The 19196-nt window shown below is 37.2% G+C and overlaps 1 protein-coding gene across 2 annotated transcripts in view; it reads left to right on the top strand.

The window, feature by feature from the left end:
• The window catches only part of SESTD1 (SEC14 and spectrin domain containing 1), a 62703-nt gene that overhangs the window by 306 nt on the left and 43201 nt on the right, over window positions 1–19196 (top strand). For both annotated transcript variants that reach the window (XM_059820097.1, XM_059820096.1), the window contains exons 2-5: window positions 2872–2934; window positions 3619–3721; window positions 12033–12112; window positions 18173–18281. In XM_059820097.1, the coding sequence (XP_059676080.1) occupies window positions 12058–12112; window positions 18173–18281 (164 nt within the window). In that variant the 5' untranslated portion in view covers window positions 2872–2934; window positions 3619–3721; window positions 12033–12057. The remainder of the gene's footprint in view (window positions 1–2871; window positions 2935–3618; window positions 3722–12032; window positions 12113–18172; window positions 18282–19196) is intronic.

Raw genomic sequence — 19196 nt, 5'->3', positions numbered from 1 at the left:
GGTACCTGGCGGCTGGCGGCGGGGCTCGCCGCCTCTTCCTCCCCAGCCCCCGCCGCTTCCCTGCCCCGTTGTGGGTCCCGCCGGCTGTTCCCGGGCCGGGGGCACGGCAGGTCGGCACAGCCCAGGGGAACCCGCGCAACAGGTTTGGGTATTGTTCGTGCTGCCGCAACGTACGTGGCCGCGGTGGCGGGGGGGCTCCTGGGTGGCCGCTGCCGCCTCGCCGGGGCCTGCCTTTGTGCGGGCGGCGGGCGCGGGAGGGCGGCGGCCTCTCCCGCCGGACCCCGCCGCGGCCGCCCCGCAGGTGTCACGGCAGGCTTGGGAAGGAAGGAAGGAAGGAGAGGGCTCGGGGCAAGGGGGAGCTTCCCGGAGGGAGATGGGGGCGGGAGCCGGGTCGCCGATCCGCCCGGCTTCTCGGGGGGAGTTTCCCGGCGCATCGCCGCTGGTCAGTGCGGCGGCGGGCTGGTGGGGACGAGTCACGGCCGTGTCACTGCCTCGGCGTCGGGCACTCCTGGGCTTCTGGAAGCGCTGCCTGGTCGGGAAGCTGATTCACTGCTGAAGCAGTGGTTGCTCAGAGCCACGGTTGCCATTTCTTTGATCTTTGACAGCTCCATTGTCTAGCAGTTTTGCCTTTCTCCCCATAACTATAGCGTCCCTTGCTACCCTGTAACAGAGCTTTTTAGCCAGGCAGTTGTAGCAACGAGATGCTTTAAAGCACCCTTTTTCTTAAAGACTTTATACAACTGTATGGAAGCGACTATTAAAGAGTGGAGACGGCTAGTGGAGAACGGTTCTTTGTTTTTTGAGTTTTTGTAGTATTTTTAATGAGCAAAATTGGTAAGGCTTACATGGATGGGTATTAGTAGATGCTTTTGTCAGTTGTTCTTTCATCTTTCTTCATTTCAAAGGGAATACCGGTCCTCTGCATTTTTACTGTTGCAGTGTCTGCTTTGTCCTAATGATGGGATGTTGACTTTGTTCACACATTAAAATTCACTGTGATGAGGAAGTACCAGGTTTTTTCCCCTTTTCCCCATTCTGTGACATCGTCTGCTAAGATTCAGTGTATAGTAAATAATGAATACAGTCATTACGTTATAGCAACGTTGATGGTGATGAACTTCCATGCTAATAAGGGTTCTCATTTTTCTGAATGTGAGGATTTTATAGTCCTAGTCCTGTTGTCTATATCAAGCAGAAACTTAAGAAGGAGAAAAGGGGGAAGGTGGACTGCAGAATAGACCTGGAGCTTGGTCAGAGAGGCCTACTGCTTGCTGGTAAGGTGCTGATCATGCTTTGCTTGATAAGGGGGGAAAAAAACAAAACAGAAAACCTCACCAAAACTAGGAGCGATTTACAATGTTCTTTTAGCGATGGATTTTAGGATTTTGCACAATTCTTTACATCATAGATTGCTGCTGGAAGAATCCTATAAAATGACCGCAGCCACCTGTTTTTTCTAAACTAGTATGCTAATAGATGATATTTTATTTGCAGTTTAGATGACCTATAACATCAGTTTTCTGAGAAACAAAAGTTAAGAGAAGAAAATATATGTATTTTTAATTTTCTTACGAGAAATAGTGCCATGATGTCTCTTGGAGTTGTAGGCTATAATCCTAAATTGGCTGTGGAATTACATTTCTCAGTAAAGCTTACGTAAATGGGAAATGTAATTGGGTTTGTTATTTTCCAGCAGCAGAATGACGGAGTTGGGTGAAGTTCAGCTCAGTTACAGTTGGCAGCTGCTTGGGAGTGGTAGTAGGGAGAGGAACTGGAGATACTCGTGGAAGAGACTAGATACATCATTGATGGTGAACTTTAATACAATGCTACATAACTGTCAAGAGTCCTTAGGAATAGAGTATGAAGAGAAACACCTTTATTCCCCAGTGACTATGAGTGGTTGCAGAAATACAGAACACCTTCAATAGGTAGCTTCTGATAAATAGGCAAAGCCTACCCTAGGGTCTTGTAGGGATAAGAAATTATGTTGCAGGACTTCCACCGCATCTCTGTTCAAGCTGTTTTGAGCACTTGCTATTGATATTCTTGTTCCTGATTTATGAATGTGTACTCTTGCCTTCTTTCCATCTTTTTGAGGCCACTAGTTTATTTGCCTGACTAGAAAACTTCTGGAAATGTAAGGGTTTTTTTAATTTAAAACTTGTTGTGAGACATATTACTATAATGATTGCTGTATCTGAGTAACTGTAAGACCTATGAAATGTGTTTAGCATCTTGGCTTTGCCTGTAACACAGTATACACTAATTTCGCGGTTTTGGGTTTCGTTGGTGGGTGGAATTTGGTCAGTTACAAGGTTTCATGCAAGTCTTAAAGCGTTTGCTGAGGCTTTAAGTTTGATGCTTATCTCTTAATTCTGCATCTTCTAATACAAATAGGGACTATTTACATTTTTAAATTCAAGTTGTAATTTGCTTTTTTAATTTTATAGCAGTGATTAACTTAGGTTGTAGGAATACCTTCTTCCTCTTTTCACAAAAAACATTGACACTGTTCTATTTTAAATTTTGCCTAAAACTCTGTGTAGATCACCTCTGACTGAAAACATACTACAAGGATTCTGGTTCTTGTTACTTTCACACTGCTTCCGGTGCTGCCTCAGGAGCATTGCCTGCTAATTATAAACAATGTTGATGTCTACCATATGTTTTGGTAAAAAAATACGGGATTCTTGCTGTCCCACTCAACTCAAATGTCTAGCTTACAAATATTTGTGAATATATAATGAAAATGTTGACTTGCCTATCATGTAGCTTTGTAATAAACCCTTGTTTTCAGCCTCCAAAGAAATAAAGTTTTAGATTGAGTATTAACATCTAAAAATATTGTCAAATACTTTAAATTTGCAGAATCCAGGATCCGGAGCTCTAACTTGTATCCCTAACAGACAGTGTTGCATTCCAGTACCAATGGTAAGTAAGGTCAATCTCTTCCAAAAATAAGATCTTTAAAATTTTTGTGCAATATATTTGGTTCTTATAAAGCTTTGACATTGTCGAATACACTGCATAGAACAATATCTATGTAATTGGTTTTGCGCAAATTTATTTAGACTGTAACTCATGCCTGCTTTAACTTGCCTGCTTTACTTTGTTCTCACCTTGTGACTTTTAAAAAATCTTATAAGGTGCTATAACGTAACTACGTAACATAACCAGAGCTTCTGATACTAAAGTTAACTTAGATACTATAAAATAGTGCAGCTTGTGTTACAGTGTCTCACATAGTGCTAATTAGTCTCACACAAAGAGTAGTGTTTGCAAATGTATTACAGGGTGTTTAAGCCCAAGACTGGAGATATGTGAATTCTAATTTAAAGAGGGAGCTATGGCTGTGGGTGAGAGGAAGGAAAGAAGTTTTAAAAGCATTGAGGTAGATTGTTGCTGCTCTGGGGTTGATAAGCTTGTGCACAGAAGAGAAGTGAGATACTTGAGCACCTTGAGTGAGCAAATAGAAAGATGCACTGGCAAAACTTTTTACTCTTTAGACTAAGTAAGAGTGAGAGATTTTGAAGTGAGGATATCCTTATAGCAGACTCTAAACTTGACAAGGAAGCAAGTGAAAATCAATATGGAGTGTTGTTTTCCTGTTTCTAGGTGAGAAGATGAGCTGCTGCGTTTTGGACAAGCTGAAGTTTGGGACGCTGGGACATAAAGAACCCATTAAAAAGGAAGTTACAATAGTTAAGAGGACATGAAGGTATGACTTAGGGCTTCGCAGAATCAATGATTCAAGGGAGATAGATGTAGTAGGCACATAAGAATTCAGAGCCCAAGCTAAACTCCTACGGTGTTGTCAGAGTTGAATTTGAGATGTGTTCTTAGAGAGATACCATGAAGGATAAATGTTGACCAGATCAAATAAGGCCAAAAAAATAAAAGGTGTTGGAAGAATAAGATAAATGGATTTGATGTTAATTTGATGTTTTGGTCACTAAATAATATGTACGGCTGAACTTGAAAAAATAAATGGCCCTTCTTGAGGGAAAGGGTCAGGATGGACACATAATACGTAGATGAAAGGTGCCATGGCTTATCTACTTTTAGCTGTTGGTAAAAGTGATGGTTTCTTTCTAATCAGTATACCCTCAATGTGGGTTTTCCATTTTCTCCCTGCTAGCATAGCGTTTACTAATTCTCTCATGTTACATTCTAATTTGGACCTAGAAAATGTATCAGTGGAAAATGTATGAGTGTTACATTTATGCAAGGTGCTCCAGGTAGCAGTTTAGAGAGCTTGATTTTTATATTCTCTGAAGCATGTGACCATTTATTTATGATAGCGGAATGCTATGTGTTTTGTTTTGAGGGTGTGGGAGAGAGGGAGAGGTGCTGTTGGTACTGCAGGTGGTTGCTGTGGCCAATTTAATTCACGGTTTGCAGCTGAAATGTTCAGAATTGTTAACATTAGCACAAAAACTGAAGACATCTGTGCAAGCTAAGGAAAGATTTTTCTCTTGCACACAGTAATTCAAAGGCAGCATAGATAATTTTTTATTTTGTATAGCAATGAATTAGTGTAATTCTGAAATATTTTGAAACTTAAAAATTTTAATGAACAAGGTATTTATGTACCAGATCTGGCGTATTTCAATCTCCTCTACTTTCATGTTTGGTTAAGATTAGCAAAGTTCTCAAATTACTTATTTATTCCTTATGAAGGGATTTTTATCGTTATCCTCATTGTGTCTACCTTGTGTGTTGTGCAGTAAGGTGGGGAAAGCCACTACCGTAAAAGTTCTTAAAAAATGCAGACGAAATTGTTCAGGATGTTTCAAGGTCCATGCAAAATCTTACTCTTGAGCTGGGAGCTTTTTTGGTCAGGTATCAAACACAAAGTTTTAGAAATCTGTAAACAGTCTTTTTATTAGCCTCTCATTTGTTTTCTTCTTGTTTTGGGTCAGTTTTCTCCACCTAAAAAAGGATGACTGCTTTTGTGTCTGCTATGCTTATGTCTACACACCCCACCCTACTTTTCCTCTCAAACAGTCCCTTGCCCTTTCATACTGCCTGCCACTCTACATGGCTTTCAGTTTAGAAAAGCATTTCTTTTTGCTCCTTTTCGCTGGTTGCAGTGTCACTCTACATGGCTTTCAGTTTAGAAAAGCATTTCTTTTTGCTCCTTTTTGCTGGTTGCAGTGTCACTCTACTGGGCTGAGAACTAATTCCAAGGGCCTGAGACACAAAGCACTTGTAACCAATGCCAAGTATGTGTATTGTTATGAGGTTGTAGATTGTTTTATTATATAAATGCTACAAAAGGAACAAGAAGTCCTAATCTTGCACCCCAGAGGAAGTTTGCTCCAGACTGCCAACAGTTGCACTCATCAGTGCGGCGTTTGTCTTTTGACTTTGTCTTTTGGCTCGGCTGCTTATGGCCTGGAATTGTCCAATTACTTTCCTCCCACTGTCTTAGTTTTTATGAAGTACTGAAGGCATAAGAGCCCTCTGTGATCTTTAATCACAAACCGGTTTTGGACAGTTCCTTAAAGAACCAGTGATAAGGTACTAATTTCCTCCAGCTCATTTTTGCAAGCTTTTATGACTTGTTTGGGTTTTTTCTTTTAGTAGAGGGAGCTAGAAGAAGAGTATGTAATTTTATTCTACTACTCATTTTTCTTCCCCCCAACCTGTGACTCAAAAGCTATTTCTATGGGAGAATTTACAGTCTGTGTGATTTCTGTCTTATTTCCACATAATCTCTGACTAAGTAAAATTTTAAGAGCTGAACCTGAGATTTATTTTTTTAGGGGTCTTACAGAAGTGTGACAAGGAAGAGAAAAAGTCTGTGCTATGCTTTGAACATAGCATTTCAATTGACCTATTGCTATGTAGAAAGGAGTGGAAGAAGCAACCTCTCAAATTGCATCATTTTGTGTATTCTGTGGTTACTTGATGCTGTGAAGTGAGTTGGGACTATACCAGATGACTGCAGCTTCTACTGTTTTGGCTGCCTGTTGTGAGGGAGAGTATAAGGTAGATCAGAGCCTTCTGTTGCCTGTGGTAACATCCTACAAGGGCAAGCTATAGAGTTTTGCAGGAAGGTAAACATAGAGGTATCTCTCTGTAAATGTGGCAGAAAAGGAAATGTGGAGATGCATCCAAAATCTGTGACTTATTTTCTCTACTATTCTAGATTAAAGAAGCCTGAAAACTGCTGTAATTTAACATACACCATATGTGTTCGGCTTGGCCTGAGGCTGGAAAGGGTAGGAAACTAGTAAGCTCATCTTGTATGTCATGTGTTACAGCATCATTACGAACTTCTGCATGTGTTCCTTTGGGTTGGAGCAAGACTTCTGTCTGTTGCCATGGCCTTTGAATCCAAAGAAATGCTTTGGATTTTGTAGAGAGATTTAATTGTTGCACAGTATCCTGTCCTTGCCCTTCTTGTATGAAAAGACTAAGGTGTCGGTATTGTGTTTCACAGCTGTACACACAGATCTTATTGTGTATCCTTTAGTTATATTATTTCTGTGCTTGGTACTCTTCCTTCTTTTCTTTCCCTCTGACACTTGCTCCAAGTCTGAGGAAAAGCTCTACCATTCTGTGAAATGAATAGTTGACTGAGATCAAAGTTAAAACTTACGAGCACAATGTCTTTTTCTTCTTGGGTGGCATAACCTCTCTTATTCACTTGTTCTCTATTTGCTGGTTTGCGATTCATTATATTGCTCTTCACTTCTCGCCACTCATCTTTTACTTCACTTCTCGCCACTCATCTTTTACTTCACTTCTCGCCACTCATCTTTTACTTCACTTCTCGCCACTCATCTTTTACTTCACTTCTCGCAAAATGCTGAGGCGGGGGGAAAAGGGTGGGGAAACGAATATGGAAGGTGGATTAAATAGAGGAAGTATTTAACACACAGCTCTTCTAACAGCTCTTCTAAATTCTATTATTAACTATAGTTAGACAAAGTGTACAAGGTAAGCCTTGAACCTGCAGGTGAAAATGGGCAGAAGAAATGGAGTTTTTCCAAGCTTAAATTTGGTATGGCTGTGAAAATCTGCTTTTGGATCATGGCCTAGCAAACTGTTAACCCTAGGTTTAACCAAAAGTAGAGCATGTTTTCAATCTGTCCATTCATTTGCTGTCACAAGTTGCTGAGTTAGAGTACTAACTGTGTATGTGTCATGGAACTGATATCGTATGGTTGTGTTTTGCTTTACAGTTAAACAAGCTTACATACTGATGAAATCTACTGAGTCTATGGTTATTATTTTCTTAATTCCTTAGTGTGCATAAACAGGTTATGGAAGATCAGGACTATTTTCGTGTGCAACTTGAAAATCAGGCACAATATAAAACTTCAGTATGCCCTTTTTTATGGATAGTTTTTACAGATAGTCAAAAAGTAAATGGTCGTAACTGAACAAAATGGTTGAAAAAGTGAAAACCTTCATTTGATCTTTCCTAAATATGTGGAGTTACCTCTTCTCCTGAGGTCTTAAAGGGCTTTAACATTAAAAATTTATTAATGCTGCTCATAATATGTTAAAGAGTAAAACTAAACACTGCATTTGAATACCTAAGCTGATGTTCATCTGTCAGGTTTTATTGTTATTTTGAAACTGTCCAGCTGAGTAACCCAGTTCCATGTGCTCTTTAATTGAAGACAGCATTAATGAATGAATGCTTACAGCCTTCTTCTATTTTTTGGGCAGGTTTGGTGTGCTTCTCAAATTACCCTGGGGTATCAGCACTGGAGACACCTTCATTCGTGTTCTCCCTTTATGCCACTTAGGATGTCACCTCTCTCACAGCTTTAATGTAGCTATAAAGGACAGTGAAATAATAATCAACATAATCAATAATTGTGATATTCAGCTTTCTTTCTGTCTTTTACACATGGATTTTATTTCTGTGTGGGACAGATGAACTTTTTTTTTTAAGCTGATCCAGGGAAAGCATGGGGTAATTCTTTGTGGGCTTCAGGGAATGAGGCTGTTAGTTTTGAAGGTCTGCAATTCAGAAGTTGATTTTAAAAGAAAAAAAGAATTTCATCCTATATGATTGAGGCTTTTATCTCTTCCCCCCCCCCCCCAGTACTTCAGAATGTCTGTTATTTGTGCTATTGTTTGTGCCTGAACTTGCAAGCTGCTATGGTTTTGAATGTAGCTGCCCATCTGCTTCTTGGTTATTTACAGGCAGATCTATGGAGTTCTAATCTCTCAAGTCTTCAAAAACATTAATGAATTAAACATCACAATACTCTTGTAAAAAGAGAATTAATATATAACATCTCGATTTTACAGATGGAGGGACTGAATGAAGACTAAAAGGGATAAATGACTTGGTGAAAGCCATGTGTATATTTCATAGCAGAACAATGAATAGAAACCAGATTTTCTTCCCCTGACTTTTAGTCTTGTGTTTAACAGACCAGCTTTGAAACTTGCAATAGATGCTTGTGAACAGGCTAACCCATTTAAAGACCTTGCACCATGTACTGAATGTATTAAATGTTTTTAATCTAATGAATTTGGGTAAACATGTTTATATTAATTCTCATTGAGCCTGAGTTCTTTTTGATTGTTAATGTGTTTGACCAGTGGTTCTCACTGGGTTGCTTAGAAAAAAACCCACCTGTTAATTGCAGAGCAGCTTCTCCCTAACATCTTCAGGGCATCTTACTTCCAGTCATCTAGTCAATGCAAGTCTGTCAACTTCTCCCTCTGCCCTCTCTCTTTAACAAACTTTTAATGATTTTTAAACGGTGTCTGGACATTGGTTCTTATTTATTTTTTTTAATTAGATGAGACTGAAGATATGTAGCAGAAAAGGCAGGTGATATTCTTCATCAGAAATTACGCACTTTAATGCTGAATTACACATAGTTTATATTGTGTATGGGTTTTGTGGCTTTTGGGTTTTTTTTGAAAGAATTTCTAGAATTTTAAAACTCTGTTGGGTAAAGCAATGTATTTACAGTCTTTCCAGAGCCTGGATATGATAGGGGATGCAGCCTACCAAGTCATGATTTGATTTCACATTGGAGTGCAGCCTGAAATACTGTTTGCATTTTTCTGTTCTGTAATTTTTTTTTACTATTTGTTTACTCTTTCCCCAGCCTCTCATTCTCTCCTTAATGTATACCTGTTTCATTTAAGTTTGTATTTAAAAGAATTTTCTCCACAAGTAGTATCAGTTTCTGCTTGGTGAGGGGGTTGGAAGAGTTTTCTATTTCACTGGAACACCTTTCAAGTATTTAGGTTTTAAATAAAAATATTATGTGGATTTAGTCTTGCCACTTTTTTCTGTGGAAATCTTCAAAAGAATGAATACATTGTTGGAGATTAACATTGCTGTATTAATTTAAAAACCTGAAAGCCTGTGTCATTCCAAACAAGTTCAGTAAGGTTCTTCAATATAGTTCTTTTATTTAGCATGTTTCCTGTGTACAGAAGTTTTACAATTTGGCATATGGTATTTTAATTGGCAAAGTAGATTGCAGGTGGGCATGCAGCACCCTAGATTGTTTCTGAAATTCAGCGAACAGATTTAACCTCTTTTAACTTGTTTCATATCTGTAAAATTTGAGCATATAAAAGTTTGTCTTTTTTGTTTTGGAAGTGATAAAATGTAGCTTCTTGAAGTATTTCACTTTCCTCAAGTGAAATCTGTTCTCTTCAGTGATCTTGTTTTTCTTCTGTAGCTTTTTTATATTTAATGAGTCCAAATGCCTTTTTTATTGATGAATAAACACTGGATCTGTTTCTTTCAGCTGAATAGTGGTACGATATTGAGCAACACATCACTCTTCTCTCATTCTAAATTGGAGCTTGATGGCCAGTTTAAGAGTCAGTTGGTTTGTCTTTCTCTGAACAAGTTAAAGACTTTACATTTTATTTGTAGGTCTAAATATACTTAGCTGCTTTTTAGCAGTGTACCTTTTTAAAACACCTTTGACAGCTCCCAATGGAAAGTAGACAGCAACTCTCTTGAAATTGTTTCACTTTCCAATATTAAAAAAAGACATTTAGTTTAATTCATCCTGAGATTCTCTGGAGTGTTAAGATAGAAAGGGATGTTAAACCTTATTTTTAAACCTGAAGATTTTTTTTTTGGTGTGTTCTGATAGCCTGCTCTGGTGAGAGTTTTATTCTAGATGGAGCACATCAAAGCTCTCACAGAAGAGAAGTAATTGAAAATTCAGGAGTTTCTGGAACAAGGGCTAGGTGTTTGAAATTATTGGCAATTGTTATGACTCACCTCCCTCCACTCTGAATGAACAGAATGCTTCCTCTTGTTTCAGGAAATACTGAAAAGAACAACTATTTTGATCCATGATCAGTGCCACTACTGTGGCAGAAAGCCAGGCAGTGCTTTCATATTAAATAAATTAGTCTTTTCAGAACAGCAAAGAAACATGCTCCCTAGAGTCAATAAGTTGACGTAAACTTCTGTTCTATGTGAAAGTATGAAGATAATGAAGTGTGTGTGTAGGTTTGGGCTTTCTTCATTGATTATAATAAAGAACCATTTGTAATAATTTTGAAATATAGCTTGGGGAGGAGAGGGGGAAAATCGTTACCACATACACGTTCCACACCTTAAGAAAAAAGGAATACTGCCAAAGTTAAATAGGGTGTGTTTGAGTGTGGTGTTTGAGGGATAAAAATGACTGCCTCAGTCATTCTTGAATTTTGTCTGAGGCATACAGGAAGCTTCAATAGGATACTTATTTGAGTAATTCCTTGAAGTGCAAGCTGTCTTGGGACTCAGTTTCCTGAACAAACTGAAACTTGTTTATTTCCTTCTGTAATATGGGAAATGTGTATAGTATATAATTGACAAAAATGACACTTAAATATGGAGATTTTGGGATAAGGGCTGGGAATGAACATTGTGAAGTGTTACATATTGGAATAGGGAGGGACAGTAAAAAGCTGTTGAAATGTTATTTCTGTTTCATAATAAAATAATAATTCTGCTTTTTTGTTTGTAATGAAGCTCATTGTTTTAACAAGAAAAGGAATAACTATTCTGTTTTACTTCAGGCTCTCTATTTGGAGTTCTTTGGTTTTTTTTTTTCTTCTTTCTCCTAGATCATTTATAGTTTTGATTCAGTTAACTTCCACCCCCTCAGGAAAAAAAAAAATTGTGTGCATGAATGCTGAATTATCCAACTCCAGGTTGCAGTCTGAAACCCTGTGCCTGGAATTGAAGAGAAAAAATATTTTCAATCTGTTTTTTATTTGGACTAAATACTGGTGCATATCTTGAATTATGTATTTCTGTGCAGAATTAGGGTTTTTTATTATATGGATTGATTTGTGCAAGTATGAACTCAGAAAAACTGACAAGCAGATGCCAGTTGCTACTTTGTGTAGTCTAGAAGAGGAGGTTGGAGTTCAAGCATCCTGTTGATTGTCAATGAAACACAGAAGCTTAATCATAGTGAATTGCAGTTATAACGCAATAAAAATGGGATGGGGTAAGAAGGGTTTTGGAGACAAAGCGGGGAGCAGAAGCATTCCCAGCTATAGGTTAGACATGCTTATTCTGGCTGTTGGATCTTTTTCTCTGATTGAAGACCTACCCCTGCAGGGTAACGGTAGTGTCCTGACATAAAAGCAGCATAACATAATTAAATAACGATTATATTCCTGGTAATATGGGACAGACTATGTGAAAGTGGAATTGTATTTACACTTATTTTATGTCTGAATGACCGAGAAAACAGATGATCTGCCTGTAAATGAATTGTAGTTTAATGGGGTTGGGAAATAGGACTTTTATATAAATTATCTCAGTATCCTTGGCTGAGATTCTGCTTTGATTTTTTCTTTTATGAAGAGGAGAAAAAAATCACTAATTAAAGATTTACATAAAAAAATGCATATGATAATGTGTTTTTCTTCAGTATTTACAATAGTTTGGATTTTGGTTACGGTGTTCTGTGCTTCCTTCAGAAGAGTATGAAAGTGTTTTGGCCAGTGCTCATTCTAGTGAAGCATTGTAATTGATTTCCCATTCTTGACAACTTTAACTTCCTGTGTTTCAGAGCTGTGAAAATTATCTGAAATAGAATGGAAGCTTCAGTAATATTACCCATTCTGAAGAAAAAATTGGCTTTTCTTTCAGGTACGGTTTCTGTTTTCCTCAATTGGTTCCTCCCTGCATAATTTGGATGGGGTTTCTAGGTTGGTTACTTGTATTTGCTGGAGGTATTTAACAGAAATATATTGTTGGTTAGTGCTTTGTAATATTTCAAAAGGATCTCTGAAACTTTTAATCTAGTAGCCAAGCTATTGCTGTTGGCATTTAGCTCTTGTGTTCACTGCAGTCTGTAAATCAACCCACAGAGTTGGTGTCATGAGGTTTCAGTCAATATATAAAAGAATGATGATTTAGCACACATCCAAGAATAATCCTTTCTGGTTTTTTTTCTGTGGTTTTAGAAATACAGAGTGAATATTTTCAGGATTTTTCTTTACAAAATCTTTCCTTCCTTTTCACCTCTCTTTTCTCCAACATGGAAATGGGTGGAAGAAGAATTAGCCACGCGCTGCAACATTTTGGTTATTGCCAAGTAGTTAATTCAGGCAAGGCTGGAATTATCGTTGTACTTATTAAAACTTCTTGAATCTTGGGTTGAAGATAACTTTCTCTCCTCCCCATGCCAGAGAAAAACAAAAGGGAATACTTAAAATGATGAATGAAGTTCTCTTGCTGATTTCACTGCTGTCATAGATAGCTGTGTTACTTCTTGGTGTTTGATTGCCTATTCTAGGGTAGGTAGGTAACTTGCAGAGCACTTCTCAACTTCACAAATTGATAAGTGTTGCCATAAATAAATATTTTCCTGGTTTGGTTTATTTTAGCTATCTAGTTTAGCCTGCTCCAGTCACTTGAGAAGTGAAAACTGTTCCCTTTGTTAATAGAATTTGCTTTGCTTTGAATTTGTCCACTGTCCCCAGCAATTGCAAATCAAACAATTACTGTTTAAAAACAAACAAACAAAACCCCCAAAACTCAACTTACATTAAAGCCTGGGACAGGGGGCAATTGCTTCCATAGTAATAGCAGATGCATAGTAGGTTTGTTGTTCAGCGTTACACCGCAAGGAGAAGTTCTCATTAACTAGAGTGCATTTTCAATTTGCTATTAAAGCTGCCTGATCCATTTCAAAATGTAGATGTTCTTAGTGGAAAGTACTTTACTGAGTGGCAGTTTAAATGCTAGGAACCTTTTTTGAACCTAGGTATTTGTAGCAGCTTTGATCTTTTTGGAATTGTGTAGTATTAATGGATGCTTTAATTTAATGAATGGTAAAGATTCATGCAGTAGTTCTTTTAAGTGTTCTTCAGTGTAAGTAAAGGAACCTGACAGAGAAATCAGTTAATTATGTCTCTTTAAAGCACTTTTATTCCATATAGTTTCATAAATAAAAACATATTAATGATTGAAAACAAATAGTCAGAAAAATAATATTTTGGGGAAAATATTCTCCAGTGTTTTTATGTTGAAGTCTCTTGTAATTTTTGAGTTAAATTTATACAAATAATGTTGGCCCTGCCTTCTTTTTCTGGAAGCAAAACAGAGTGGTTTCTAATAGAGCAGTATCTCCTCAGATTTGAAATCCATGGCTGTGTAGCTTCCATGTTGGTAAGTCATTACAAATAGCAGGGTAAAAAAGGCAAACTACTGACTTGGCAAAAAGCTTGAGCAACTACTTTGGTGCAAAATGAATTAAAAAAGTTCTTTTTTTTTGATTCTCTTAGTTACTTTCCTTAACTGAAACATATTTTCAGTTTATTAACTACACCACTTCTTCTGAGTTATAACACACAAGTCAATTTCCCTTGGTTTTATTTTTCAGGTTTAATTCTAAGCCTAAAGACTCAAATAGTCTGAGTATAGTGCTTTTCTGTAAGACAAGGAGGTGTTGTTTGCCACACCTAAAATCACAACGTGATTGGGTTTATCTCACTAAATATTGTACTCTGAAGGTGGTGGTAAATATTTATACATCTTTAATTTTTAGAAAGGAGTTACAAATCATACAGCCAAGATCAAAGAACAACTTGGTTTACTGTTTAATTAAATAATTCTTATTGTTTAGTGTGTTAGTATTGGGAAATATTAGACTACAGCCATGATAGCTATCACTTCTTAACTGATAACTTTAGGTAATTTCTTTAAAGCCCCATTCAAGTTTTTCAGTATTTCCTTTAAAAATACAATTTTGAGTTAAAATGATTCTTAGATGGATAAAGATATACCAGTTATCTTTTAGATGAATGGCCATCATTTTTCACTGAGGAAAAGAATTGGTGATAACTCTTACCTTGTTCTCTTTTTGTGCTATGGCAGGTTGACAGAATATTTACCTGATCTGTAGATACTTCAGTGCAAGAAAGCTGCACAAAAATCACAGTGCAGGCAGAGTACAGATGTTTGAATCTTTTCTAGTAGTGTTTACAAGTGGGGTTGGAAAAACCTGTCAGTTGTTACACAAGATGACTTGCCATGAAACTGAATAATTTACATAATTATTGCAGTCTTTTTGGGAAATGTCAAGAGATTATAGTTTTTGGGTTTGGTTTGTGGTTTTTTAGACAGTTCAACAGTGCCGTTTAAATCCAGGTATAAAAGTGAGAATTTCTGTGTGTCTAGTATTTTGCATGAGTGGGCTTCAAGTGCCAATTCTAAACTTTCATTAGTTAGACCCTGTTCAACACTGGAGTCTTTCAAGTCTGTGTAAACAAAACATGAGCTACTATTAATAGTTAACTACTTTTGTGGGGGTTGGTGTTCATCTGTCTCACGAATCCAGAAGTAACTATGAACGGAACAAGTCCCTCCAAGTTATGAATCAGCTATGGTAAGACTAACTTGCTACAGATACAAGAAGAAAATGTGTTTTTCTGCAGACCCTTCCTTCCCCAGCTATGTTAAATGAACATTAAATGAACAACTTTAATGCTCCGCTCATGAGTTCATGGTAGGGGAGGAGAGGGAGTATTAGGTACAGTTCTTACAAATATATTATCTAATGGAGTCCTGAGAAGCTGCCATGGCTCATGGAGCTTTGGACCCTGAAGTTGGTTCCCTGTAGAAATAGCTTCATAACCTCTTGTGTTTTTACTTTTCCTATTGCAGGCTCACTCAGTTTGATCACCAAGTTCTGTTCAGTCTGTGTTTTTGATTCTTAGTAATACTTGTGACAGTACTTTCTTTTCTGCTCCAGTAATTTTTTTTATAGTTCCCACATTTTACAATGTGTAACCCATTTTTGAACTTGGCTGTTGCAAATTTTACTTTGAACAAATTTATTTTCTATATTCCTGAAAACTGCTACCCTCCCTTTTCTGAGATTTTCCTTATGGATAAGGAAAGACCAAATGATGTCTGAACACTTAAAGAAAGGCTTCTTTATTAATTATAATGTTTTATTCTTGTTGAGAGATAGTAGCTAACAAGCTACCATTGAATCAATATGGCTTCTGAAGTATTATTTTACTTCCACAAACTTACCGTTTTCATCTTATTTGTTGGATTTTAATGTGTGCTCACTAAGCAGTGTAGCAAGCAGAGAGAAATTCTTTTTTCACCCCAAGTGTACAGATGAGAACAAATGTCCAGTTCTTAAAGCATTGGGGTATTTTTCCTTCCTTTTTCTCCTGCTTCCCCACTCCAATTCTCAGGCTTTCTGCCATTCAGAAACAGAGAACGGTGGACAATCTGTAAAAAATTCTTGTTTTTAAACTGTGACTCCCTCTTGGTTTCTGTGGAAAGGATTGATCAGTTTGTCCTTTCTCATATAGCACTACTCTTTAAATCTTCTGATTAGAAATATAGTTATTAAAATGTGCATTGCTGTTTTCCAGCAACAATTCTCCCCCAAAGAAGAGAAAGGGAGGGGAACACAACCATTACAATGCACCACTTAAAGCAGTAGGTCCTTTATGACAATGTGGAAAACACATGTGTATCAGTGGATCTTTAATACTTTTTTGGGAGTTTGCACAGCTTTGGAAACAAGGAAAAAACCTATTGCAATTAAGATGCCAACATATGTTGTGTAAACAAACAGTGTTTTTTCATTATCTCTCTTGCATCTCTAACGGATGGGGGGAATTCTTACCGAATTACATCAATGTACGCGTATGCATCTGCAAGCATTACTGTGCTGTGCTTGTGTGCTTTGTCTTAATTCTGTACACCTGTTACTATTCCATAAAAAGTTGTTCTTATTGATTAGATAGAACTTCAGTTCTACCAATATTAGGTTACTTAATGAAGCAAAAGCATGATTTAATGGCTTTAACCATGTGAATAACACTTAATTTGAGAATAAAGGTGTTCTTTCTCAGGTTATAGAAATTTACTTTGCTTCTGTTTCACCCCAAATAAAGCTGAGGTAATTGTTATCTTTGTACAGTTTTCTTAAAATATGGAGAAAATTCTTTACTAACTGCCTTCTACATGTACTCAAATGGGTCCATGGTATTTTTTGAATAAAATAGCAATATACTAAAACGTATTCTAAAAAGCAATGTTGAATAAAATGGAAAAGGCCTTCAGCTACTCCAGATTGTGGATAACTTACTTTGAAACTGGTTTAATATAGAGATGGATATTAGTTTAAAAAAATAATCAAAGATTAAAAAAGCACCCCCAAACATTAAGATGACTGAAGTTGTGGTTTAATAAGCTATAAACTCAAGCACTATGTCCTTCTGGAGTATATTTGGATTTATTAATGTTCTTCACTTCATTTGCAAATTCCCCTCTCCATGTCTCTTCTCATACTTCCCCTCCTGTTGCCCCCACCAAAAAAGCCCACCAAAATATTTGATTGGATTTTGAAATTAAGATGACTTTTCTTTTTGCTGGTTATAGACATTAAAAGATTCAAGGGCAGAGAGGGGAAAAAATTAGGTAAGCTGGTTTGCTCAAACTGGTGAATACATGAACTAGATGAGTTGCTCCAAATTAAGTTGAAAGATGTGTCACAGCTACCTTTGCCCTTTTTACTTAATCCTCTGAGTTAACAGCTATTTAGGGGCAAATGTTTTGGTCTCAAGGTCTTCTGCCTTCAAAAGATCACCAGTGATGCCCCTGTACTTGGAGATACGGTAATAATAGTCAGCTGCACACCTGATTTCCTTCAGTCTACCCTTTCAGGGAGTTGTGTCAGTTTTTATTTTTCATGTGATCCTGTTGTAATCAGTGGATTTGGCTTCAGTTCCAATATAAGCTATGAGTAAGAACCTAGTCCAAATCCATTTTGGTTACTGGTTCATACCTGTGTGACTCAGAAGTCTTTCTTTAGAAGAAAGACTAGAAGACAAAAATTTGAGCTTTCTTTTAAAGATTCACTTTTTTGTTTGTTTTTTTTAAACTGTACCTTTCCAGAGAGTTTCTTGAGAGTCTGTGTAGACGAAAACAACCCAAAACACAGTTGTAGAACAGTTACTTAAATGCAGCGCATCAGCATCACCTAACACTTGGTCTTACTGGATCTCATAATGGACATATAAATGTGAGGCCAGCTCTTTCAATATTTTTGTTGCTGGTATGCCTTGTATAACTTTTACCAGAAGGGTTTGAAAATGCATATGAAGATTAAAGCAGCTGGTTGGAAATATTTATCTTAATTGTGAGGTGACTGTTATTTGTTTGTAAACAGGTCTGGAAATATTATGTGTTTAATGAATGACCTACCAATTTAGAGTATGTGCTGTGGGCAGCCTTTGTGGTACAAGATCCTCCTTTGTGTAGTCAATGTTTCTAGGAGATATTGTGCCCCAGTGGGAGCTGCTAGGTACATGCTTACCAGGTTTCTGACAGGCTGGTAGTGTAGAAGGCCTAGGAGATTCTTATTAAAAATGCAATGTAGATATGCAAAAATAATGCTTCTGGAAAACTTGATTTGTGTTGTTTATATTGAAAGTACTAGGTGAAAGACTGTGACAGCTACTGATGTGGTCTGTGCTCTGAAGCCTTGGTGATGCCTTAAATATCAATATGGTAAATGAATCCTCACAACTGAGAGGTGAAATGTCGGTTGTGATTATCACAGCAACTTTGAAGATTACTTTTATGATGTATTTTGAGACCATGTAACTAAAAAGTATTTCTTTTATCTTAAAGCCATCACAATACCTTTCTAATGACTTTTCCTCCCCGAAATAGGAGGTAAGGACAGAAGAAGTGGCCTCATTCTGACAATTCCATTATGCCTTGAACAGACAAGTATGGACGAGCTGAGTGTCACACTAGACTACCTTCTAAGCATCCCAAGGTGATTTCAAAGGCATTCTGTTGAGGGCTGCCTTCTTTTCCAGTGGTGGAAGGGATCTTTTTATTGTTTTTTCTTTTTATTTGCTTTTCAATACCAAACGAATTTTCCATAAATGTTTGTTTAAAATGGGATACTGTCTGACTGAATTAGAAATATACATCCCAATAAACTAAGGGATATCTACTAAGGCTTACACGTGTCCTTTTATTCTTTATATCTGGCTTTAGGTTTTTTTGCCTTGTGTATTTCCTCACTCTTTTCTTGGGATATCTTTGGTAATTTCTTTTTAGTGACAGTGCACTTAAATTGCTATGTAAATTAATGAGCCATTCTAATGAAACTCCTAAGCTTACAAAGGTAGCATTGCCCAAAGTAAAAAAGCTTTATACTCTTTCTTTCTTTCTTTCTTTGCTATGTGCCTAATCTTTGTAGCTTGTAGTGCTTAAGTTTGCACTGAGTCTAAAAATATATGAAGTATTACTCAAGTTGGTGAGCAACTCAAATGTTTAAAGTTAAGATACTGCTTAAACGTGCCGAATGACAACTTGACTATCCTGTCATCCAGACCATGCTGTAAGATCATTGTTGATTAAGTTCTGCGCATGTAACCCTGCAAGTTTATAATGACAGTTACTGGTCCTAGCTTAGTTAACTGCATTTTTTTCTTAAGATCCAGAGATTGATCTTTATCATAGCTTTGGTTTATTCTCTTGTGCCATTGATTTAAAAAGGAAAGAAGCGTGCTCCCCTCCCCCCCCCAAAAAAAAAAAAAAAAGCTTGCTTTTGTATCCCTTTAAGTTCCTCTTCTGGAAATAGACGAACAATGGCATAACTAAAGACTGTTTAGTTATGTTAAATGTGAAACATCTATGTTATAAATGTTTTAAAAACACAAATGATCTGATTGGGGAGAGA

The sequence above is a fragment of the Gavia stellata genome, chromosome 8 (assembly GCF_030936135.1).
Source record: "Gavia stellata isolate bGavSte3 chromosome 8, bGavSte3.hap2, whole genome shotgun sequence".
Lineage (NCBI taxonomy): Eukaryota > Metazoa > Chordata > Aves > Gaviiformes > Gaviidae > Gavia > Gavia stellata.
This window is presented reverse-complemented; position numbering and strand designations above follow the sequence as displayed.